The sequence below is a fragment of the Pelodiscus sinensis genome, chromosome 16, assembly GCF_049634645.1.
Source record: "Pelodiscus sinensis isolate JC-2024 chromosome 16, ASM4963464v1, whole genome shotgun sequence".
In the NCBI taxonomy this organism is placed as follows: domain Eukaryota; kingdom Metazoa; phylum Chordata; order Testudines; family Trionychidae; genus Pelodiscus; species Pelodiscus sinensis.
Window position 1 is genome coordinate 3,084,965 of NC_134726.1, and position 25,237 is coordinate 3,110,201.

Sequence of the window (25,237 nt, forward strand, 5' to 3'; positions counted from 1 at the left end):
ACTGTGCAAAGGCGCTTCTCCCTGGGAGCAGCCTAGGGATGACCCAGAGCACCAGCAGGGCAGGCAGGGTGTTAATTGCAGGCCTTGTTTCTGCACAGCGGGGACACAGAAGGAAAAGGGCTGCGACTCCTGAGACTTTCCCAACTGCTTTCTGTGAGCAACAAGTCCCCCCCCTCCCCCACACACACACCTGGAGTGAAAATAAAATCCCCTCCCCCCCAGGCCCAAGTACTCTTTCGGGCAGGGCTGTAAGGCGGGGGAGGCAGCACAACAGGTTTAAATATCTTTATGAGCAGATCATCTTATTTACATCCGCACAGAATCACTTCACAGACAGGATCAGCAGGAACCAGGCGCTTTCTTTCAGAACTGCAAGGAGGGAGGTGCTGTGTCAAATCCTGTCCAGCTGGTCAGTGCCCAGAGGGGTGGGGGCTGCGGGCAGTTGTAAGTATTCAACTAAAAGGCAGGTTGCAGTAACCATGGAAACACTCTCCACTGGTGCCTAATTCCAGCTGTGGAGTGCAGACCAATCCATGTGCATTCTTAGCCGGCTAGACTGAAACAATGATTCCTACGGGCTGGTCAGTACATTTGCTTGGAACATCCCCCCAGAAGGCCCGTTCTCTGGAGACTAGCAGGGCTGGGCTGTAACGTAACTGGCAGCCTGGGTGCATTTCCTAAGAGCTGGTGAGAGCGCCCTGGGCACTGGGTTAAATGGCAACGCTGCCTTGTTTTGCCACCGCGCTAGCCTTGGCGAGGAAGGGAAGTGCTGATTCTAACCAGCGCAGGCTGTAGGAGCGGCTAACAGGACAAGGAAAGCCACGCCCACCCTCACACCTTGTGGGGGACTATGGGCAATTACGCTCCTTCCCTGTAATTCACTCTCAGCAGACGGGAGATCCCTCTAAGTCTATCACAGGAGTCTAGAACCAGGGCCTCTTCCCAGCTGGTGGGGTCATTCCGCAGACAGGCCAAGCCTTCCAGGAAAGGATGCACCAAGCAGATCTCGTACTGAGGAAGGGTGACCGAGCGGACGGACTTGTCGAGCGGCGCGCGAAGCCACCTCGCTGAAAGCTCCGTAAAGCAAACGACTCCGTTTGCCACTGGAAACATTTTCATTTTACCATTAAAGCGTCCACATTTGGCTCTGAATTATAACACAAGGAGGATCCAAATGAGCTCCCAGCATGCGGAATCCTAGACCCCGTACAGATGCCCGGGTGACATTTCCTAAGGTGGCTAGTTCCTCATGATCTGGTGATTGTTGGTGCCTCTTGTAGTTCGTGGTGTTGCCGGCGGGCAGTGAGCGTGCTGCCAAGGGACATCCTTTCACTTCCAAGGCCCATGGCCAGACGACAGAACGACTCCCCCCGGCTGCAGGAATGATCTACTGCTGCTTCCCACTGTCTAGTTGCCAGTAGAGCGTTTTCCTGGAGTTAAAGATGGGGAGAATATTTAGCACGTAATGAACTGCTCCTGTCCAAGCCTAAGAATGTCACAGTGTCAGTGGGTGCTGGCACATGCCTCGGTAACAGAAGTTCCCCTGCTAGCTGCGAGCACATTTCATTGGGGCTGGCAGAAGGAATCTCAGCTCAGTAAGAAAAGGGAAACTCTGGGCCTAGTGGCCAAGTATCCTTAGCACGCGCCCTGCTCCATCACATTCACTAACCGGGCCTTTAACGTGTGCTGTCTACTCAGAGCTGCCCAAACATGGCATCGGGGTTCCTGGATTATTGCCCATCGTGGATTTCTAGAGCCAATCTGTTCAATTTAGAAGGAAAGACATTCCCCTCGCGCCGACTGCCAGCCCTGCACACTCAGCCTGGGGCAGGCACTCAAAGTAGGCCCCATCCTTGCGCTCCCCCCCAGTATTCAGTTCTCCAGGCCCAGCTGGGCCCCCCACCACCGTGACATCTGTGCAATCCCCTTGCCTTCAACAGGCTTGCCCAGTGGTCACCAAAACACGTGGCAAGCTACAGTCTCTTCTCCCCTGTGCAGCTCCAGCAGAGAGGGCGTGTGCCGGTAGCAGGAGGAAAAGCACTCAGGCTGTTTCCATTACAGTGAGCAGATCTTTCTCCACACACACCCAGGGAGCAGCTTTGGGCCATTTTCACATGCCAGAGCAGAGCCATACGTTAGAGAGCTCCGTGCTGCAAATCTATTTAGTCTGGGTTCTGCTACAGCTTCCAGATAAACTGACGAGGTTTTCATAGGGAGGGCTGGCTGGAAGGCCTGAGGCTAAGCGTAAGCCACGCAATTTCTTTGCTTCCTCTCCAATCTACCTCCCCAGGGATGCCATGTTCTGCTTGGCGTGAGGAACGAACAATCAGCAAAGTACAAGAGGGTTCCTACCTCCGATGGGATATCAGGAGCTAAACATTTTCTTAAGTTTGGTAAGGAATCCCTCCTTGTTCTCCCCCGCCTCAGCCTCAGGCCTGTCCTCGCCTGCTTCAGAGCTATCCGGGGCCCTGCCACCTGGACACAAACAGCACAGCTGCTATCAGAGTACACTTCCACCTCTGCCCAGGCCCACACCTCCGGGGACAGCATGCCGAAGCCTGGCTCCGATTAGGGGACTGCTGGAGCCAGTAAATGTGGGGCGTGTGGAGTGTCGCACGGCATTCCTGGCTTTCCCCAGTGCTCACATGTGCAGATCCTACATAAACATCCCCACACGGATCTGCACCAGCACACGAGCCACTTCTGTTGCTCATTTGCCTCACCCGGGGGTGGCTTGAGAGAACACAAGACTGGGCGCTACAATTTGCACGTGTGATCAAGGTGGAAAGTCTGGGCTCCAGAGAGGGAAGACAAGTGCATTAACAGAGTACCACGAGCCCCCCTCCCCAGCCCGCTGACATTCAAACAATCTGGATTTAAGAAGAGTTTATTATGCACCAATCAAGTTTCAATGTGAACAGATATTCGTAGATAACAGGCACAAAATCATTAGCTAGTTCAACTTCTAGTAGCAGCCACAAGCAACATGCTGAGAGCACCAGGGTGTAGCATGAACGTTGCTCTCAGAGAGCAGGCAAGCCACATGCACCGCAGACTAGCAGAGCTCTGATCAGCTTCTCCACACCACTAGCACCGCCTCCTGGGTCCCGCAAGCTAAGTGCATATTCTCTTTACACTGCTCTTCCTAGACGTGTGCACGTCAACTGCCTGCATACAAGTTACAGATGGATGCAATTACTCGAGGATACCAAGTCTCATGCTGCGTTTCAAACGGAGCTGAAGGCAGGTATCTGTGCTGCGTTCAGGTGTCTTAACTGAGCTGGTTTTGAAACGCCCCCACTCGCTGGGGAAGGATACTCTTTAAAAGCACCTTCGCCTCTGGTGTGAACCCCACTTTCTTCCCCGCTTTTGCTAGCTTGGGCCCCCCTTCAGAAGCATGAGGCAAAGCCCTGTCAGTTTTCATGCATACACCTTCTGCACCCCCCATGTTGGTGTAGATCTTTGTAACAAGATCCGGCCTCTTCTCTCTCAAACGGCTTGATGAGCAGCAAGCAAGTAGCAATGTTACACGAAAAGCACCGTCACAAGCCACTGAAAGCAATAGCTCCCCCCTCAGAGCTCCCCTTCCAGCGCCTCAGCAAGTCAGGCAGATGTTGCTGCTCCGGTGTCATGTCACGTTTCCAAGGTTTTCCCACAGAGCTAGAGACTTGTAAACAAAACTGAACTGTTTGTGGACTGGTAGCACTTTCTAGACTCACAAAACATGTAGATGGATCATGAGCTTTCGGGGGCACAGCCCTCTTCTTCAGATGCTGTGCCCCGGAAAGCTCATGATCCCATCTACAGGTTTTGTGAGTCTAGAATGTGCTACCAGACCATTTGCTGTTTTTTTCTGTAACAGACTAACTCGGCCACCCTCTGAAGCTCCTGCTCTATGTGTGTTACCGTTCTGCTTGGAGCCCCATCGTGGGCCTACGCCCCACTGCCCCAGGCACCGCAGACCAGAACAAAAGGACATTCCTGCCTCAGACTGTTCTGTCCACCAACCGGTCCCACCCGGTGCCCCGCCAAGGAGTCTCACAGCTGGGGAAATGCGACGCACCCCATGGCAAGCCTACGGATGCACTGGCCATTCGTAAGCAATCCCATGCAGTATGCTCTCACCCACAGCCCAGATGGAGGACAAGGCCTCCCGCCCTCCCTCTCCAGGGCTGCACCCTCGCTCAGGGGATGTCTCCACTACCACGTTTGGTCAACTTATGTGAGTAGCCCTATGGCATCTGAGAGACTAACAAAATACATACAGTATCACGAGCTTGTGTGGGCCACACCCACTTCAGATGAGCATGACACCCAAAAGTCGACAAAACATGACACCCAAAAGTCGTCGTCATCAGCTCACATCCACACTGGGGACACCATCATGGACAGTGAGAGCAGTGCACAGCAGGTACATTGTGCAGGGCTGTGGGAAGGTGGAGTGATCCTTGGGCATACTGGGATTCCCTCAGTCTCCCACAGCCTCCTTGGCTCCTGGGAGGGGCATTAGGAGCAGCTCTGCGCTGTCCATGCTCAGGAATGTCAAAGCAGCACAGCAAACTGTTCCCCTGCAGCAGCAGCCTGCCAGCCGCTGTGTTCCTAGCAGGGCAGAACAGAAGCACTCCCATGATTTGCTCTTTCTTTGTTCTCCAAAGGGAGCAGCTCACTCAGCTGTCAAGACACTTCCTGGAGCTTTGAAAGGGGAGGGGCATAGGCCTGCAGGGAAGCAGAGATCAAAACACTGAGCAGAGCCATCAGGGCAGGCATTGTGGGATACTGGCGGAAGCCAGTTCTCTCAACAAAACAGGGTCCATGCTGGCTCTCTGTCGACAATAAAGAGAGAGGAAAAGACAAACCTCTCTGTAAGGGTAGAAATTTTGTGTCTTGGAAACTGGGTGTTTTTTCCGACAAAAGTCGCACTGCAGTACGCATGCTACTTGTAGTGCAGACAAAGCTTTGGCATGGGGGCTGTTTTTAGGCAGCTCATGCATTGTTTAGGAAGTAGTTTCAGATGCAATATCACTGAAAAAATACAAGATTTCAAGATTCAGTTTGTGAATGCAAGGTCCTATGACAGGATAATTCACTCCCAACCTCAGGAGTCCGTACTGAAGTCGGTATTTTTGGGATCCATTGCATTAAATGATTTGTGTATTATCTGGGCTGTAATTGTATGTCACCTCAGGGGCAGAGGGGCTATTCAAGTTAGCCACCACCCCAGCTTGGTAAAAATCCCTCCCCCTTACACCTGAAGACTTATTTACATGGGAAAGATGTATCAGTATGAGCTCAAGTGTGAATTTAAACAGATAGCTACTCTAGTGTTACTGTCTGTGTGGGCACACTTATGGTGGGGTACATGGCTTTTTTTTCAGTTTATCTTAAACCCCTTCCAAAATGACATAACGCCACAAAGGCGCTCTTATTCAAGTGTGCCCACAATACCAATATACCTAGTTTCACTCTACTACTAAAATTGTATCAGTATAACTGGTGAAATGTTCCCACTTAGACAAGCCTGAGAACGCTTCCACCCCAGTTCTCTGGCCCTTTGAGAACAGCCTCCAGCCAAAACAAAGGAGACCAGTCCAGCTATTTCTATAAAAAACAAGTAGGAAAAAAAACTAATGAAAAATGCTTTTCAGGCCTTCTTTACCTGTCATAAATAAGTCAACAAAGAAAGAGCCTCTTTCTCTGCCGCCCACCTTTAAAGTCGACTCCAGAATTCAGAGTCAGACTGATGCAATGGCAGTGAAACAGACCCTGTGCTGGAATTCCTCTCAGTTTTGTTGTATTCAGCAGTATCCACTTCCTGTGAGTGAGAACACCCTATAAACACTGCTAGGAAGGCCAGGCCACATGGTGGACAAAAATCATGATACAAAAAGGAATACATTTTCTGATTTAAATTCAGATGATGTTGCCAGTTCTACACTTCCATGCAATTGTAGTCTTACATTGCTAAAGTGGGTAGTCTGTACTCCCTTAGTTTCTTAACAGTAGCATTTCAGATTTGGGGTTTTTTTCTTTCCTTTGAAGTAGTCTCACTTCAGATGTTCATCCATGCTGGAAAAAGCAAGCCAACAGCCTTGTTACACGCTTATTGTGAGAACACTACAAACAAAATGGATAAACCAACAATACGTGCTCGCCTCCAATATACTGAACTTCCTCTGGTCAAGCTGAAACACTTCAGCAGCTTATCCTCCATCCGGGATTGGTGCAAAGTCATACAACTGTGCTCTTAGGTTACTTAGGCGCTTTTGACAATCTCGCCCTTCCATACCTAATTGTAAGCTCCTACTTTTGAGAAGTGTGGTCTGTGAGGTTACAAAATTGTCAACTTCTTTAGTGCACAGGTTGGACCTCTATAGTCCAGACTTCCACAGTCTGGCATCACCCGGCTGGAGCGTTCATGGGGAAAAGCTGGGCCCCACGTCCAGCAACTCCTCCTCTGCCCTCCCAGAGTTCCGGTGTGACGCAAACAGCCCATTTGTGGTGCTCAGGCTCAGGGGGAGAGGGGGAGGAACAGGGTCAGGGTGACGCTGGGGGAAGAGGCAGAGCAGCCGCGGAGCTCAGTGGCTAGAGGGCAGAAATGCAGCCCTGCAGCCAGTGCTGGGAGCACAGTCCAGCAGCTGCGAGGTGAGGTGCACTCCCACAGGACTCCAGTCACCCTGCCGCTTCCCCTGAGCACTAGGGACGTGAAAGTGGAATGTGCGGATGGTTAACCATCAAGTTACACGCAGGCTCCCCGCAAGCCACCCCCTCCCCCACATGTTTTCAGCGGTTACACTTTTACGCCCCCCACCCCCGAGTCCCTGCTCCATTCATGCTGGCCCCTCTGCTGCCATCCGAGCAGAGCCCTGCAGCTGGCAACAGCAGAGAAGCCAGCACTGACCTCCCCTACTCTGGCAAATGCCCGGGTTTGGGACCAGTCCGGTCCTGAGGGTGCCGGGCTAGGGAGGTCCGACCTGTATTGAAAGTCTGAACAGCTTTTGTTTGCTATTAACACTGAAGCAATTTTAATTTTGAAGCAACAGATTTTATGCCACTAGCAATGTTTGCAGCAGCCAGCCATGCCCATGCACACATTTATTTCAGCACGCTGGAGTCCCAGTGAAGTAAAGACAGCTATGCATGTGAATAAAGCTGTTGGTGGATGAAGGCTCACTTCTCAATGTTGTGCACCCACAGCAGTTAAAATTCAAGTAAGGTACCCTACCCATTACTGCTTTTTTAAACAGACGTTATAATTGGTCCCTTACACCTTTCCATCCAAAGCGGAAATAACACAGACGTACAGGTTAGTTTAACAAAGGCTCAATCTGATTTGAATCAATGTGCTTGTTTTGAGGACTAATACCAATGATTTAAATTGCTCTGCTCGGCAGGGAAGCTGGAAGTCTCTGCGCACTCCACAGTCCCGTGTTGAGAATTTCGATATGTACTAAATTAAAAAGCTGAGCATTACAACAAAGTTTCCTCTAACTTTGCGTTTTAAAAAGTGACCCAAACCAGAACTACTGGGGTAATGCAAAGGAAGCACAGCACCAAGAGACTTGTCCTACACGGACACTCTAGGCCCAATCTTCTTAAAGGCACTGAAAATTCCTTTTGGGTTCAATGGAAGCAGCACCACTCAAAAAGGAATTTCAGATCCACCCGGAGCATGCACCATGGGTCTGACAGAGGTAAACGTTACAACAGAAACGAAGGCTCGGTGAAATACAGCTGGATTATAGGAGAGCCTGAATATAATGGCACTTTCTACTCATGCCACCAGCAAATACTAGGGACAGAGGGAAAGGCTAATGATTTCCAGCAAGGCTAGGCATTTACAGGCAGTCCCCGGGTTACATGGATCCGACTTACATCGGATCCCTACTTACAAACGGGGTGAGGCAGCCCCGCATTAGCTGCTTCCCCCCAGTAAACCACGGAGACGCGGAGCTAACGCCCCCTCCCCAGCAGACCAGGGAGACGCGAAGCTAGCGCCCCCCCCCCCCCCCCCAGCAGACCAGGGAGACGCGGAGCTAGCGCCCCCCCTAGCAGACCAGGGAGACACGAAGCTAGCGCCCCCCCCCCCCCCCCCCCCAGCAGACCAGGGAGACGCGGAGCGGCTTTTCTCAGCAGACACCTCAGCTTGAGAATAAAGGACTGAGGGAAGTGAGGTGTGGGAGAATAAAACTGAGCTCTGGAGAAATGTTTGGCTAGAGTTTCCCCTACAATATGTACCAGTTCCGACTTACATACAAATTCAGCTTAAGAACAAACCTACAGTCCTTATCTTGTACGTAACCCGGGGACTGCCTATACTGTATTAAACTCTATTAACACCACACTAACAGCCGCCACTTTTAAGACAGACAAAACAGTGAGCAGCCTCGGACAAGGTGAAAGAGGCTTACACGTAACACAGCCTGCTTCAAAGCCACCTGAGGCCTGGTCCCTCCCCTGTAACCTACAGAAGGCATTCCCACAGCCAGTCACCACAAAGCAGCACCATACACGATACTCGGCTTACCAGCAGATGTATTTGTGACTCCATTCACTGTCCCTTCCACGTCCGTCTCATCCTCAGCATAGCTCAACATTAGGGCTCGCTGGCGATCTGTCAGCCTCCTGCAGGTCAGAGCACAGTGTTGCTATCTCAGTCAGTATTCACGATAGGGATGGATGCCTTTGCAACCTCAACTCAGCTTCCCACCAGACAGCACGCAGGAGAGGTGCTCCTGATAATGAAAAGCTAATAGAACTCTCTGAGATTAATTCAGAATCTCAGTAACCTCTTAACATGAGCATCCGAGACAGGAATAAGCCTTGTAACGGGAACCTAGGGGATCAGGGACAATTCTGGCCACTGCATTTCATAGGACTGCAAAAGAGTAAGTCAAACATTTGAAAGGGTTGAAACTGAGAAGACTCAAACTGGGAGCTACAGAATGTTAGCAGAGGAGCACTGAAAAACAGAGTTCCCAGCTGAGTGCACGGGACACAAACAGCGTCTTCCAAGTTTGACAGTTTACGCTGCAACAAGCCTATGACTGGCTCAGAGGATCAGAACAGGTTTAAGAGCCCAAGAGGGTCAACTCATCCTTCGGAGGCCGTGATCCTCAGACTTCAACGGCTCAGGAGCTAAATTCATTATCAATATTACCCAAAAGAGCCAGTTGTGTGAATTCACGGGTCCATTTACTACATGCTCATATTGAAACAGTAGGACAGGAATGGTTTATATTATTCCCACAGCAAATAAGTTAATAGCTTAGTGCAAGTTGATAATTTAATTGGTTCATAAACCAGTGAAAGCATCCAGACTGGTTAATAACTTTGATTGGACAGTAATTAAATCACAGTGTGTTAATATCATGTGCTGCGCAGAGCCGCCAGAGACACAGTAAGAGAGCCACTTGCAGCTCCTGAGCGCAGGCCTAGGGTGAAAGCTAGGCCAGCGTTTGCTGAGTACCCGGCCTCGAGAACAGTCACGTAACTACAGTTTCATTTTTACTTGCCACAATTAAGTTTAATGGATGTTTTTGTAATTAAGTCTCTAATCCTTATGGCTAAAAGAACCATCCAAATGTGATGGGAGTGTAAACCAATGCACTGGTCTGTGAATCTGCCAGAAACCTGAAACAATTCCAAGAGGCGGCAACTGTGCTATTCCTGTCAATGGGAATGTTAATAGTAAGTCAAATGAGAACTCACATTACAAACATTAACTTCAGTTACTGATTATTCTAGAAAAATCCAGCAAATGCGGCCAGCCCAGTCCCTAGCCTATGGCAGGTCCTACAGGGCTGGAGCAGCCCCCTTCTCCAGGGGGTGGCAGCCCACCACCAGTTAACCCTAATGAGTAAGCCTTACAGGTTAAAGGTGAGGCTTACCAGTTAATCATTAACATCCCTACATACTTTGCCACACAGAACAGTGCCTCCAAAATATTTGGAGTAGCAAAGTATTTTTGGCTGAGACATTCATATTCTTGCAACGGAACCAGTACATTAAATTCCCATGCTGTGAGATCTTTAATCTATACACTAAATCAGTGCAGTTTTCTGGTTAAAAAGGAAAGCCTATGGTTCAATGAAAGATACAGTAACACAGAAGTTGGTTTATTCGCTATTTTATCTAGGGTTCAAAGCATATGTCAATAAAGTAGTGAAGATCTTTCACATGAATATCTCCTGAGAACAAATTCTGCACAAATTTCTACAAGAGAAATTCTGTAGACTTTTCAATTCTTAGTAGACTTTCTACTTACTTTGGAATCCTGATCTTTATATGAATGTAGTGGTCTCCATAACCATAACTGTTAACCCGGGAAATGCCTTTCCCACTCATTCGTATCCTCTGGTCTGCTTGAATACCTGGCGGTATCTGTAAATACAGAGACCTGTGTTTATAATGCTCTTCAATAGCAAAGTGCCAGCATGGAACCCTACTTACATCAGAGACATCACACCTTTATCACGGATTGGTCACAGCATAAACAGCAAATTTCACATATGTGTTTATGTCATAAGCAACCTTCACTTCTACACTGCTGCTGGCAGTGGCATTGCCTTCAAAGCTGGGCACGCAACCTCCAGCTGCTGCTCTCCAGCCGTCAAGCTCTGCAGACAGTGCAGAAGGAAGGATTGCAATACCGCAACCCCCCCGCCCTCCCCCAATAAGCCCGAGAACCACTTTTGGGGCTCTAGTTTGAGAAGTGCTGTGCACACTGTATATTTAACCCTACAGTATAGGGTAAAAGTACATAAGAGACCAGATTTCATAGTCTGTGATGAGTATTTCATGGCCATGAATTTGGCAGGGCCCTATCTATAAATTAATCAAGCTATTCCTCTGTAAGGGGGGATTTATTTATATGTTTAGATACCTAGATAGCACTCAGGTATTATACAATAGTAATGAAAAAGCATTCCACACTGAGAATTAATGCAAACAGCCTACTGAGGACAAATCTACACCGGAGCGCTTTGGCAGTACAGGTACAGCTATATCACTACAGAATAACAGACACTAGAACCGGAAGGGCCCTCAAAAGGCCATCAAGCCCAGACCCCTGCACTCAACAGGACCAAGCACCATCTAGAATCTAGATCTTCCCTGATAGATGTCTAGCCAACCTGCTCTGAACTATCTCCAGCGATGGAGATTCCACAACCCCCCGAGGCAATTTATTCCAGTGTTTCATGGAACATCACCTCCCTGAACAAAGTGCTATGCACAAACAAAGAGCAAGAGTGCCTGTAAGCCGGTGGGATGACAGAGCAGAACAGGCAGGAAAGAATCACACATACACAAACCCTGGTTGGCAACGTTAGCCCAAAGGCGCGTCAAGGACTTTGCCAGGACCTGCCCAATGATCTGTCTCTTCAGCCCTTTGAATTCTTATGCAGAGGCAAAGGGAAAGGAAGCGGGAATTATCCTTTGCATGAAGGGCCCGAGCAGAACCCCTGCAATGAGTCCTGGTGGCCTTAAGAGGCCAAGACCAGAATGGCCTGGTCTTGATATCTGTAATCATAGGAAGTTTGCCCTGTATTTTTTCACTCTTCCTGAAAACAAAGAATGGCCTCCTACTGTCCCAAACTAAGTTACCTCCTAGCTCCTCCAAGCACTATTACCACGTACCATGATATTGATGGTCTCATACAGACCCTGAGTTCTGGCTGTACCTCCAAGCACTGCCTGTGCTATCGAGATAAAGAGGTCTGAGTGTATATCTGCTCCATCTCGTCTGAACACAGGACTTTTCTGAACCTAAAAGCAAACAGTTCAAGAGTAATGAGCATGGGTCATGACTGTACAGTACATGCATCATTCCCAGATAAAAGACTAGATTAAGTTGTTATAAGCTAATATCACTAATTTTAGGAAAAGTCTTACCTCGCATCCCCTAAAAATTACATAGCAGGAAACCCCAAATTAAAGTTATCCTTAGAAACTAACCACAGACATTAAATATTAATATAGGTTGAACCTTCCTAGTTGGCACTCTCTGATCCGGAAACATCCGTCAACCAGAATAATTTCAGTTAGCTGGATGTCCACTTATGGGTGTGGCCAACTTTCCTGTGGTCCCATAAAGTTTGTTTACAGACACTAATTCTGGCTCTCAGTGTTGTGTGCTGTTGTTTAGCTCTAATTTACCCCTAGATGTCCTCTTAACAACCCAGTAAGGCGTGGAAGTGTTGGTAATGCTGCCAAACAATATTGTCTTTGCATGGTCTGGAAAATTCTCTGGTTTGGCACTGGTCAGGTCCCAAGGTGCCAGACTAGAAAGGTTCAACCTGGAGCTGAAGCAGGCCTCTCTTCTGAAGAGCGATACCAAAGATGGCATTAAGAGGTTTCATGTTTCCTGTTGCAAAGAATTCCCCCCAATTTTTCAGTTTACATGAAAAAAAATTAACTGCTAAGGCTGGATACTCAGCCTCAGATCTGAGTGCACCACTGTGCTCTTCTTTGCTTGTCAGCCATCATCAGTAAAGATTCTTTGGAGGGTAGAAAATGAGATTGTCCTATGGACTGGCTTGGACAATGGAATGTCAGAGGGGAAGAAAGTACCCTCAGCATTTCATAGTACAGTAAAACTCCAACTGTCCGGCATCCAATGATCCGGCACTCCTGATGGTCTGGCACCAACTGGAACCCGGAAGTGCTCCAGCCAGCCGGACAATTGGAGCTGCTCTGCCCCCGGCTTCCCCAAGTCCGCCACTGGTCAGTTTCAGCAGCGGCTGACTTGGGGAAAATGGGGACAGAGCAGCTTCGGTGCTGCCGGATTGGTCCCGCAGCACTGCCCTCTCCCACGCTTTGCAGTTCTCCCCCACCTCCCCCACCCCCCACCCTCCACCCCAGACCCCTCATAACCCCCCTTCCAGTCCTCCGGCATATCTGATAATCCGACATCCCCTGGGTCCTAAAGGTGCCGGCTTATCGGAAGTTTACTGTACCTCTCTGGCAGTTCTGATGACTGCATTTTACAGGCTCTGGAGAGGTGATAAATCCTTGAGGAAATTTATGCAAAAATGGGGGAAGAGATCAGTGTTGAAGAGGCCCTCAAATAGAGGAATAAAACCTTTTACATACTAAGGTCTATAATTTTATTCTTGACACAGACACGATTCAGATGATATACCTAGGTAGAGGACTTGTGTCTGCAAAGAACATGTAAAACAGCAGTGGACTGATTTTTAAAGAGGACATTTTAACTTTCCAATTCAGCACCTCAGAAATGCAATCCTGCAGTGTCTTCAGGGATTCAGAACACCTGCGCCCATGCCAGCTACTACTGTGTTAGGACATTACTTCCAGGAATTCCAGTTACCAGAGACAGTAATTTCCCATGGAGCTTGTAAGTTATGCACTGTATCCTAGGACTGACCTCCCTATCTGTAGCAGGGCATTTCTGTTGTCCTAATAATATTTCCCCACTTGCTAGGAGGCAGGCTTTTCACAAGCTCAGAAAACTGGAAGGGCAGCATCACTTCAACCTGGCAAGATGTCCTTCCAGCTCAGTCCCGTGGTTACACTGACAGGAGATAGGTTACCAGCAAGCTCCCCTCCCTGACAGAAGATGGCCCAGAGTAAGTGGTGTGGTGTCAGGCGTCATACATACCCTGAACGTAATGAAAATTTCTTTTTTTCCTACGGGCATGCGAACAGTCTGTCCTTCCTCCACACCTGCAATCACAATGTGATGAACATTACATTGTCTGTCTGATAGTTTGCTCTGCATCTTATGTACCAAAGCACCTACAGCCTTCCAGTCTAACCCAATGCCTGGACAACTACAACTGGTTCAGCCAATGCCAAAGCAGTACTTCCACCATCCAGGAAGAAACACCCATCTGCACCCTCACATTGCAATCCTGCCGTGCCCCTCCCCATTAACATCCGCATCCTCGTGCTGGGATCCCCTGCCTGAGGTAAGCAAAAGTGAAACCCACCGGTCCCACCCCACTGGCTGCAGAAGCATGTCAGCTTGGACAGCTCCCTGACCAGCGTGGTCTGCATTGTGGCAGAAGCCGGTTTTCCAGGCCAAGCAGTGCCCTCTGCAGCTGGGACTATATGGGCGCTGCAGGCCTGATCCTCCTGGGAGCCAGGTGTGTGGTGCGTCCTTGCACACCACCCACCTATTCTGCCCCCAGCAGCCGTGTGGGCCTGATTATGTAGAATTTCAAAACGTGTTGTGGGCCAGATTGGGGAAGTGCTCAAGCTGCCAATGGTCCCCAGGCCTGGAGCTTGAGACCCCTGCTCTAGAGGCATGATACATGCTCAGTTGAGTTTCACATGGGAAGAGATACACAGCAGGCCTGTAAATACAGACACTGACCTGCTGGTACAGGGACCATCACATTCTTCTTCTGTTTGGTTTGCCCAGAGCCGCGACACAACGCACATGGTGTGGTCATGACAGAACCGCGACCTCCACATCGCCGGCATGTAGAACGCATCACAAAAGGCCCTGTATTTATTGTCTCCTACAAAAAAAAAAAAGAGAGAAGAGGGATTAGAGGAATCCTTTGATAATACACAAGCATTATTCGTTACTCAACATGCAAGACAATGAAGAAGATGCAAGACAATGGAGAAGCAGACAGCAAATCTCTTATTCAGCGGAAGAAACCACTCCTCTAGCAGCTTAAAGTGGATAGAGATCTCTGGTCATTCAGTTTTTGTTTCAAGAACCAGCTGCAATACAATCACAGAAGACTATATGCATCTCAGCCATCTGATTCCAGTCCAAGACACACAATGTGTACTTCTACACAACCTTAAATCTGTTTCACATTTTAACCCAAGACACTGTAACTCTCCTACCAACCCTCACTCTTGTAACGAACAGACAGAGGATGCCAATCTGCAATAACGCACTAAATATTATTTCAATACCAAGAGAGCAACACTGAAGACAAAAACATAGCAGACTATAGAGATTATCAATGCCTCAAAAAGTGCTAGAAACATTGTTTGAACCCAGCTGTGCATAAACTATGGAAATGATTCAGCAGAAAAAATCTGGAGTTAGCAAGGTCTCTCAAAAGATAAGGCTTAGACGTTTTGGGGGGAAAGCAAGAATTGGGCAGGAATAAAATTCAATTGACTGACTACATTTAACCCTCCTCACAATTGTTCCCATTTTTTTCTTTGGAGGTCACCATTAATAAAGCAGCGAATGGGTTTCTCAGAGTACAAGGAATGGGGGTATCTTTAGAATAATGACTGGCCTCTATCCAGAGAGATCAAAAGTTGTTCACACTTGTTCTGGGTGTAAGTGAAAAAGTAATACCGAGGTCTCAGTCAGAAGGACAAGTATCTACATCAGACTTTGTACTTGGTCCAGTTGTAGAAAATCTTAGAAAAAAGTCCTGGAGACTGAACTTCCCCGGGGGTGATCCCTCATGGATTGAAGCACCAGAGGGAATCAGGGCATGGGAAGGGCTTGCCCTGGCATTGCTCAAGTGGTGTCTGTTCTGTGGAGCGGGGTTTCTGGCTCTCCAAGGCTGATGAGCTGCCCCTGCTACCAGTGCGCGTGGACACACACAGAAAGGGAGAGACAGCCCACACTGAATCGCATCCTTATTTAATGATCATTTCAGAAAGGCTCCTTTGAGTAAACACTAATTTGTCCTGAAAACCAGGGTTACACCTGAAAACAGCACTTACCATCCCAGTGCCATTGCAGTAGTGACAGTGCTGCACCTTGGTCCCCGGCTCATGCCCCTTGCCATCACACCGCTGACAAGCGTCATTGATATTCACCACGATCTCCTTGTTCACACCTTTTGCAGCTTGATTGAATGTCAACTCCATGACGTACTAGGTAAGAGAGGAACGGAACTGCAGCTGTATTCCATATGCTAGCAGGCTGAGAGCAAACTGAAATCACTTCGTTAAAAGTGGTCTCCACTCAGACTGACTGGAACGCTATTTGAAAAGCTCAGACACAGTATGGAAAAGAATTGATCCACCAGATTCAGTAATCATCTGCACAAAGAAATTCTCAAATTTCCCTTTAGGAACATCTTCATTCTATATACTCTGCATCACAACATGCACGTGCATAATGCCTTACCTCCTGTGGCTGGTCAAAGACACTCTGAAAGTCTCCAAAAGAGGATCCTGAAAATTCCCCAAAGATTTTCCTGAAAAGTTCCTCTGGGTCAATGGTGGGCCCGCTGCCCCAGTACTGGCGTCCAGCGCCTGCTGAGCCGGTGTCAAAGCCAGCAGTACCATAAGTATCATATTGCTTTCGCTTCACTTCATCACTTAACACCTATGGAGGAAGGAAGCACAGTCCCGTCAGGGCGTGCTCAGTACAGAACCAGAGCAGCATGGCTGACACTAGACAGAGTATTTACACCTCTGCACGTTCCAAGGTGAGTCAGAGGTCACATCCATCACAAGCAAACTATTGGCAACTATTACAGAATCCCAGCTTCAGTTCCTTTCTATGAGGACAGCTACATACTTTCAGTCACGCCAAAAGGTGACATGAGCACGGCAGAAGAAAAGCACTCTGTGTCTCTCATGTACACTGGATGGCAGTTAAGCTTAGAAGTATGTGGTGAGTCCAAATAAGCACATTAGCTATAGGCAAAGTGATCAACCGCTCTGGGATCTTTTCATTTTTGAAGGCAAGCAAAAGTGGCTTTCAATTATATATACCATGCAGAGTGCAAGACTAGCGGGATGGGATGTAGCAAATGAAATAAGCCTGCCAGTCAAAATGAGTAAAATGTGGGGGGTTACTAATCCCCCATCCTCAAAAGGCCAATTATTGATGCACTGGTGATCTCCGTCCTTATATTGATCAACAGGCCCGCTCCAGTACCAGCTTTCCAATCTCTCACACCTACAACCAGTCAGTTTTGTTCTAAGGAATAGCACAGTGGCCCAAAAACAAGCTTGGAACAAAACAGTCAGGTACTGAAGAATATCCAAAACATTCTGGGGCATACACGCTCAAGTCTAGCAAACAATATTTTGTTGCCAATGAAGCAGTGACAGATATTTCTTTTACATGAGATCAGGGGAGGTATAATTTTTCAAGGCTGTAGGTCAGTTGTTCCATCCCACCCTCCCAGGTAACTGAGTATACATCAGTCACATCACCTCATAGGCTTCTGCCAGCTGAGAGAACTTCTCCTTCGCTTTAGGGTCATCCTTATTTGTGTCGGGATGGTATTTCTTGGCAAGCTAAGAAAAAATGAGCATTAGAAATGGAAGAGAAGTAAGTCCAAAGTTAGCACTGTTACTCAGTATACCTTACATGTCAGGGGAGAAACATTAAGCAGACCCAAACATTTTGGCTGTGTCTAAACTGGCAAGTTTTTCCGCAAAATCATCTGATTTTGTGGAAAAACTTGCCAGCTGTCTACACTGGCCGCTTGAATTTCCGGAAAAGCACTGATGATCTCATGTAAGACCGTCAGTGCTTTTCTGGAAATACTATGCTGCTCCCGTTTGGGCAAAAGTCTTTTTCCAAAAGACTTTTGCGCAAAAGGGCCAGTGTAAACAGCGCAGTAGTGTTTTCCGCAAAAAACCCCGATCACGAAAATGGCGATCGGGGCTTTTTTGCGGAAAAGCATCCTGCCAATCTAGACATGCTTTTCCGAAAATGCTTTTAACAGAAAACTTTTCCGTTAAAAGCATTTTCGGAAAATCATGCCAGTGTAGATGTAGCCTTCATGTTTACATTTTAGAGGAGACCAAAAGCATTTCCTAAGTAATTCTCTCCCCATATCAGGGACATAAAAAAGCCATTTCCTGGTATATTGGTACACTAATGATACTGAAAAGCTTTCCTGCTTAAGTGTGGACTGACAGGCTCTCTCATACACACAGGTGAGAACACCCCTTTTCTTCAAGAAGGTCCTGAACGTATGTGATGACAGATCAACAGCAATTATGGTTTTGCTGCTAACATGAAAATTTGCTTCCAGAAGGTTTCTAATAGGTAGGTGGAAGCTATTTTATTTTAAAAAGTCCATCTAGAAAGGTCTCTTCCCTTCAGCCAAATAAATGAACAAATAAATCATATGCACTGGCAACTGCCAAGACCACATATAGGACTATATGAACCGTTCTTCTGATTCTGCTCTATCACACATACGTTCCATTGGTAACCCCCGTGCCCTCCCTGCCATGTTGTCATTAACATAAGAGTCATTTCTGGAGCATTACACATAAGAATAAGATGAATGGGTCGTAACGCCATCTCCCCAACACCACTTTCATCACAGTGGTGAGCTTGGATTCCAAGAGGCATCTTTTCTTTGTTTTCCTTAGGTACACATGCCTGGTAATAGGCTTTCTTGATCTCCTTCTGGGTGGCATTTCGAGGCACTCCCAGTATCTGGTAGTAATCTTCTTTGGCGTAGGAAGGGGAACTGGTGTGAAATGAGGCAGCACATATTATAGGAGAGCATTTAGTTCCTAAGGGGAAAAAATAATTAAAAAAGAGAGTCAAGAAGAATCATAAAACACACATACCCCACCCCATCACATTGCCAAGACCATTTCTCTCATCACCCACAACCTACTAGTCTGTATCACAGAATTGCACACGCACACATGACCACCTTGACTGTAAGAGGTAGTAAGTTTAATTAAAGACAGGCACTACTTTGATTTTGAACTTGTGTGTTACTGAAATGCATAAGCAAATGCACACTAAGGGTACAGCTCCACAGCTTTTTGTGTTTCAGTAGAAGTCTGCAAATAGTGCTCCACATATGCATACTTCTTCCAGGTTTTTTTTCTGGAAAAGGTTTTTCCGGTATTTTGGGGAAAAACCCTATTTCGAAAGACCCCTTATTCCTCATAAAATGAGGTTTACAGGGTCTTTCGAAATAGGTTTTTTCCCCGAAATTTGGCCCCGCGTAGACAGGGCCAAATACCAGAAAAGCTTCTTCTGGAAAAAACAAACAGAGGACGTATGCAAATGCAGAGAGCTATTTGAAGACTTCTACCACAACAAAAAAAGCTGTGTAGCTGTACCCTAAAAGATGTTACTGAACCAATGACAATTCCAAGACCTACTAAAATGGAGACTAAGGGCTTCTTTTCACATACAGCGCTATACTGGTGCAGCTGCCTCGCTGGAGAGCTTTAGTGAGGACACTACTACACTGACAAGAAAGCATGTCTCCTCGGCATAGTTAATCCACCTCCGCGAGCTCTCCTCTCTACACAGAGAGTTAGTTCAGTGTAACTATGTCACTCAAGGGTGTGTGTTTTCCACATATTGGAGCAACGTAATTATACTGATATAGATCTGTAGTGCAGACTTGGCATAAGTCTTTAGAACGGTAACAGGTGGCAGCAACAGCTAGTAACAACAGCTTTAATTGTCACATGGATGATTTTGTGATTCCAAATAGGAGGAAAAGTAGTTTGTGTGGCTGTAAACTGGTGAGGTAGCCCAAGAAATATTTAACATGTAATGCACCCTACGAAAAAAACTGAGAACCTACATAATTCTACTAGGCCTAAGGGCAGGATATCTAGTCACTAATATAAGAGTGTTGTCCAAGTAACAATCATCTTCTCTACTGCTCCTTCCTAGAAGGATCTGAATTCCATTAATCTTCACAGGAGTTCTAGGGGATGGAAGTAGTCTTCCTGGACATTTGTGTCTGCATCGATGGAGAGATCATCTGCAAAAAGACATGACTTGCACTGTGTTTTAAAATATGAAACTCATCCTGCTCTCTTGTGAAATAATTCTATTGGCAGGGTTCCTCTACCTGACTCCCGAGAGCTCTAATCTAGACTATACCAATTGCTTCATCTGCATTATACAGTTCACAGGCTGCTCAGAAAGGTGCTCCCCGAGACAGACAGACTGAAGGTCACAAAGGGATTTGAGGACAACCAGGCCTTAAAAATGATCTAGGACTCAATGAGAATTGGTGCAGCGCATGACAGCAATTGGTTTTCAAGCATCTATTCCCCTCGGGATAAGGGCAACTGCACGTGACTTGCAGAAGCTTCTGCATGACTCCCACAGCAAAGCGAGGCACAGCACTGCACCCAAAGGCATGGATCATCACTAGCAGATTGTCTGAATGGGACAAGCACAATCTTCTCACAAGTTAGAAAGAAACATTTTTTATCACTACTGCAATCTGGTTAGCTAGACAGACCACATAGAGTTGGATTGATTGTGCACCCCTTCAACACCCTGGGGGCCTGTGGTGAGATTCCACTCCGCTCTGAAAACAATTTATCCTCAAGCTAAAGCAGTTTCCTTCCCAATGACGTTGCTGTTAGACAAGTTGGAAGCAGAGCTCTCTCTTGATGTGCTGGGCCAGACCTATGGAGCAATGTAGCATGAAGCGGACTTGGGATAAAGGTGGAAGCTGGCGTGCAAAGCACGATGACCAGCTTTCCCCTTGCTGGAGAGGGAACCAAATTGGCTTCCCTCATTGGAAAGCTATGAACCCACCGTTAGGCCCTACGCAATACAGGCCACTTGCCTAGGGGATGGGCACCCCAGAGCCCATGGGTAAGGAACAGAAGCATCACAGCACTTGCCACAAGAGCAGCACGAAAAGACCCTGTGCAAGACTGACAACCTGAGCACGACTTCCAGGGCCACAGCCATCGAGTACCCCCTCCCGACACAGACAAGGAGCCCCCCCCCCCCAACACGCCCCACCTATCCCCAACACCACTGCCCCCCCCCATTAACCCCGTCTGTGCGACACCCCCAGGGCGGGACCTTCACTCCTCTCCACCCATTCACCCCCGCCCCCCTTTCCCCAAGACCCTCACTCACCCCCTTGTCCTCCAGGCACAGCCCCCCCGCTCCCCATGACCCCCCCGCCCCCTTGTCCTCCAGGCACGGCCCCCCCCGCTCCCCATGACCCCCCCGCCCCCTTATCCTCCAGGCACGGCCCCCCCGCTCCCCATGACCCCCCCGCTCCCCATGACCTCCCCCGCCCTTGTCCTCCAGGCACGGCCCCCCCCCGCTCCCCATGACCCCCCCGCCCCCTTGTCCTCCAGGCACGGCCCCCCCGCTCCCCATGACCCCCCCGCCCCCTTGTCCTCCAGGCACGGCCCCCCCCCGCTCCCCATGACCCCCCCGCCCCCTTGTCCTCCAGGCACGGCCCCCCCCCGCTCCCCATGACCCCCCCGCCCCCTTGTCCTCCAGGCACGGCCCCCCCCGCTCCCCATGACCCCCCCGCCCCCTTGTCCTCCAGGCACGGCCCCCCCCGCTCCCCATGACCCCCCCGCCCCCTTGTCCTCCAGGCACGGCCCCCCCCGCTCCCCATGACCCCCCCGCCCCCTTGTCCTCCAGGCACGGCCCCCCCCGCTCTCCATGACCCCCCCCAAGTCCCCGCTCGCCCCCGCCGGTCCAGTCACGGCCCCCCAGGCCCCCCCCTCACCCGCGGGGCTGCGCGCGGCGCTCGGGGGCCGGAGGCGGCTGCCGGGCCCGGCGCGGGGCGGGAAGGCGGCGGGGGCCACGCTCAGGCGCCGGCCCAGCCACACCCCCAGCAGCAGCCGCGTGTCCCCGCCGAGGCCCCGGCTCCTCCCGGCCGCGCTCAGCCAGCGTGAGGAGCACCCGGCCGCCATCTTGGGACGCCGCGACTCACAGCGGCTGCGCGGCCCGGCCGGCCAAAGGGCGCTCAGTGCGCCTGCGCATGCCCGAGCCGCCCAGGAGCTTTGCGCGTGCGCAGTAGCGCCAGCCCCCCCCCCCGGCGCATGTGCGGTAGGCTTGCCTCGAGCCCTGCTGGGTCACCTGACTAAGAGCTTTGGCTCAGCCTGCAGATAGTAGGGGGCGGGGCCTCACTCAGGCTCCGCCCCCTGCGGGGTGTGGCCAACGCTTTGCCAAGGCCACATGGCCAGAGGCTCCGTCTGGACTGTGGCTGTTGGTTCTGTGGCTTCCATGCGGGGCTAGCCTGGGCCCAAAGGGCTGCGCCTCAAAGGGATCTCTCTGCAGGGTGCCACCCTTGGTTATTCTCCCCTATGCCGTGCAGTGTCCCCCAGTCTGCCCCGCCTCCACCTCTCCTGCTCTGTGCCCTGCCTGCCCTTGCTCCATCCCTGCTCTGCCGTCTCCCAGTGGACAGTGGCAGGGCAAATGCAGCAAGGCAGCCCCGCTGCTTTGCTTGCCGCAGCCACGTTGCTCCACTCCTGCTATGGAGTGTGGGGCAGTCGCGCCCCGGGCCCGGGAGCAGCGGCTGGGAGAGTGAAGCAGCAAGTTGGGGGGAAGGGAGGGGCACACAAAATCATAATCCAGTTGGGGGCGATGGAGCAGGAGTGAGGCCCTGTCATGTACTGTAGGGGGGTTGTGTGAGAGCTGACGTTTGGGACTCAGGCACAGCTCCGTGGTTCTATGCTTCGTGGGGCAAAGTGGGGAGGGCTCCTGAGCCAAAGGTCAGTAGACTTTGCACTCCCATAGCCTCCGCCCTCCAGGGAGCCCACAGCACGGTACATGTACCCTAGCGTTCCCCAGGAAGCAGGCTGTGCCCCATCCTTCAGATGGGGAAACTGAGGCACATAACGACTGCGACCATTTAAAAACAACCTGGTCTTGAGGTCGGGGCGTGGCCAAGGCGGGGCCTGGGCGGGACAGGGCGCGGCTAAGGGAGGAGTCTGGGCGGGATAGGGGCGTGGCCAGGCGCGGGGGCGGGGTCTGGGCGGGATAGGCGTGGCCAGGCGCGGGGGCGGGTCTGCCGGCTCGGGGAGGGCGCGGCGGCGGCAGCCTGATCCCGCGGGAGGAAGCGGCGCCCGGAGCTGGCACCATGAACCGCTTCAAGGCGTCCCGGTTCCGGCACGCGGCGGCCAAGCCGGCCCGCAAGGAGGTGAGTCCGGCTCCGCCTGCCGCGGGGGGGCGCGCTTCCCCCACCCGGCCCGGGGGCTCCCCACCCCCTGCCCTGGGCACCCCCAGCCCGGCTGCAGCCTTCAACACTGCTCCCCCAGCCCGGCCCCGGGGACCCTGCTCCCCTTGCCCTGCCCCCGGCACCCCATGTCCCTTCTTCCCCCACCCTGGGGGCCCCGCTCCCTGGCCCCGGGGAAGCAGGGGAAAGCCCTGGGGTTGGCCCGCTTCCCCAGCCCTGCTCTGGGGCCCTGCCTTGGCCCGCGTGGCTCTTCCCGTAGAGCCCTTTGCTCATGCTCCCGGGTGCTGGGCAGAGCTGGGTTCTGCCATGTGACGGGCTCTAACACCCCATGATCCCAGGCTGGGCTGGGTGACCCCCCAACCTCTAGCCCCCTCCCTGCCCATGCAGCCTGGGGTGCAGGGGACAACATCTCTCCCTTAGATTCCTCACTCCCAGCAGCCTGTGGCTGGGATGGGCTCGGGGGTCAGAGTCTGTCTGCTCCAGGTCCAGTGGAAGTCGAAGGCTCTGCCCCCAGCGTGCCCTGGCCAGGTACAGCGAGGGACTGGCCCCTCGGTGCTGCAGCGGGGGGACTTCCCCTGACAGCCTAGGCACTCCAGTGCTTCTGCTGCCCACATCCGGGGCTCTGCTGGGCACCTTTCCCAGGCTTTATTTGCGCTCGGGCCATCTGCCTGCTGCCTTGTTCTGCACCATCTTCAACTGGTCAGAAATCAGAGACCAGCCCCCGTCGCATTAGCCGGTGCCTGGGCACAAGGGGCAGCTTTATTGTTGGGTGATAAGATCTAACTGGCAGCCACGGTGCAGCTGACTGGAAAAGGGTTGCTACTGACTTAGTTGCTACCCAGGTTGCCTGGTTGGCACCTGTCTGTTGGCTACAAAGACTGTTGTCTCCCTGGGTTGGATCTTGGGGTTCTCTGCCTAGTTGTAGGTGTTCTCCCTGGAAATTTTTTTGGGGGGTGCCACTGTCCAGCGGCTTTGAAATGCTGAGCGCCCACAGTGTGCAGCCCCGGCGGGTTTCTCGCAGCGGGGTTTGCAACTGTTTCCAGTGTTGGTTTTTGTATCACAAGATGTTCTCAGCACTTCCGCTCTCTCTTCCTCTCTGGGGTTGTGCAAAGGGCTTCTCTCTACCGAGCAATGGGCCGCTTAACATGCTAGGAAAGGAAAATGTCTCAACATGCCCCGTGCTAGCGTGGCAGAAACGGGCTTTGTGCAGGCACGTGCTGCCAGTGATCTCGAGCAGGTGGCGAGAACGCTGCCTGACAGCCCTCCCCAAAGGCACCACGACGGGCAGCGTCTCTCGGCTCAAACTGCGGCACGGGGGTGTCGGGCTCGGGCAGCGTCTCTCGGCTCAAACTGCGGCACAGGGGTGTTGGGCTTGGAATGCAACCGGCTAGCCATGCCGATGTCCGCCCGGCGGCAAACGTCTGCGTCAGGAAGCAGAGGAGCAAAGGTGCCTGGACTAGGACCGTATGCTGCAGCCTCTTGGCGTGTGTTGAGTGGCCTAAGCAGCTTCTGTGAGCTGGCTTGTGCAGACGAGGGCTGGGGATCAGGCCCTTGGTTTGGAGGCATGCTGCCCAATTTCTGCACCTACCCAACTAGTCCCTGCGCCTGGGGAGTGGCAGATGCTCGGTGTCACTTTCACATTTCCCCCCTCGGGTGAGTGTAAATTTGCGGCCGTTGAAGGCAAAAGGAAATCTATTGGTGCCACGTTACTTCCCGGCCTTGCCGCTGTGGTACCAGGAGACTGCCACGCCAGTTCTGTGCCCCTGAGTGGCGCAGAGCGGAGCTGCGCAGTCCCGTGATGCTGTAGATAGCCATGAGCGTGCAGACTTGTGGCTGGCTGGCTGCGGTAGTGTGCACACTGTGTGCAAGCATGAATGACGGCATTAAAACGATGCACCTATGTAGTGCCCAAGTGAACTGTGACTCTCTGCCATGCTACGGAGACGCACCGCCCTGCACGTCTATAGCAGCAAGCTTCTGGGGGCTCAGAGGGCTGCATAGACCATTCACCCCAGTTCCCCCGAGGGGCGGGTGGATCCCTGTGTGAGATTTTCATACTGTCTCGCCTAAAGTTAAGCTCTGGGGTCCATATGGAGGCATCTAAGTATTGTTTCAGTGCTCAGTGGGTCCCACTGTCTCCTCTCCAAATGAGAGTATCTCCCAGCACGGTGTCAGACGTCTGTATCTCTGCTTGGCAGCAGTTTTGTTTCCTTTCATTTTCCCCGCCCCCCACACTCACCCCTGCCCCCTTCCACAACTTGCTGTGAAAACAGGCTGCAGAGTTTTTCTTCTGTCTTCTCCTGGATCGCTGAAAGGTCTTCACTTCTGTTTTGAGCTGTTGTAGGGCGCCGTTGTGCACTGCAGCTCACCCCAGAGCTGGCTGC

At 51.0% G+C, this 25,237-nt stretch overlaps 2 protein-coding genes across 5 annotated transcripts in view; one reads left to right on the forward strand and one right to left on the reverse strand.

Annotated features, from left to right (window-relative positions):
• Nucleotides 1–270: 270 nt before the first annotated feature.
• On the reverse strand, nt 271–21,669 carry DNAJA3 (DnaJ heat shock protein family (Hsp40) member A3). 4 transcript variants are annotated; one of them, XM_075899083.1, is made up of 12 exons: nt 21,402–21,669; nt 18,308–18,444; nt 17,122–17,205; nt 16,082–16,282; nt 15,673–15,825; nt 14,339–14,486; nt 13,622–13,686; nt 11,638–11,766; nt 10,265–10,380; nt 8,525–8,622; nt 2,353–2,475; nt 271–1,430 (listed from the first exon to the last, which is right to left on the reverse strand). In XM_075899083.1, the coding sequence occupies exons 1-11, from the start codon at nt 21,586–21,588 to the stop codon at nt 2,366–2,368; spliced, it is 1,428 nt and encodes a 475-aa protein (XP_075755198.1). In that variant the 5' UTR covers nt 21,589–21,669; the 3' UTR covers nt 271–1,430; nt 2,353–2,365. The 4 variants fall into 4 exon arrangements, with proteins under 4 accessions (XP_075755198.1, XP_075755199.1, XP_075755201.1 ...); XM_075899084.1 differs by lacking the exon at nt 2,353–2,475 and having other exon boundaries at nt 21,402–21,666; XM_075899086.1 differs by lacking the exons at nt 271–1,430; nt 2,353–2,475 and adding an exon at nt 2,507–3,168 and having other exon boundaries at nt 21,402–21,668.
• Nucleotides 21,670–22,659: 990 nt separating this feature from the next.
• Nucleotides 22,660–25,237, forward strand: part of CORO7 (coronin 7) — a 98,799-nt gene continuing 96,221 nt past the window's right edge. The window contains exon 1 of the mRNA XM_075899092.1: nt 22,660–22,817. Within this exon, the coding sequence (XP_075755207.1) occupies nt 22,758–22,817 (60 nt within the window). The 5' untranslated portion in view covers nt 22,660–22,757. The remainder of the gene's footprint in view (nt 22,818–25,237) is intronic.

Coding starts and splice junctions, on each gene's coding strand:
- DNAJA3 (XM_075899083.1), bottom strand. CDS start 21,588: ATGGCGGCCGGGTGCTCCTCACGCTGGCTGAGCGCGGCCGGGAGGAGC. Junction 16,283..17,121: donor AGCTGGCAGAAGCCTATGAG/GTGATGTGACTG, acceptor CTTCCTCCATAG/GTGTTAAGTGATGAAGTGAA. Junction 11,767..13,621: donor AAATTTTCATTACGTTCAGG/GTATGTATGACG, acceptor GTTTGCTTTTAG/GTTCAGAAAAGTCCTGTGTT.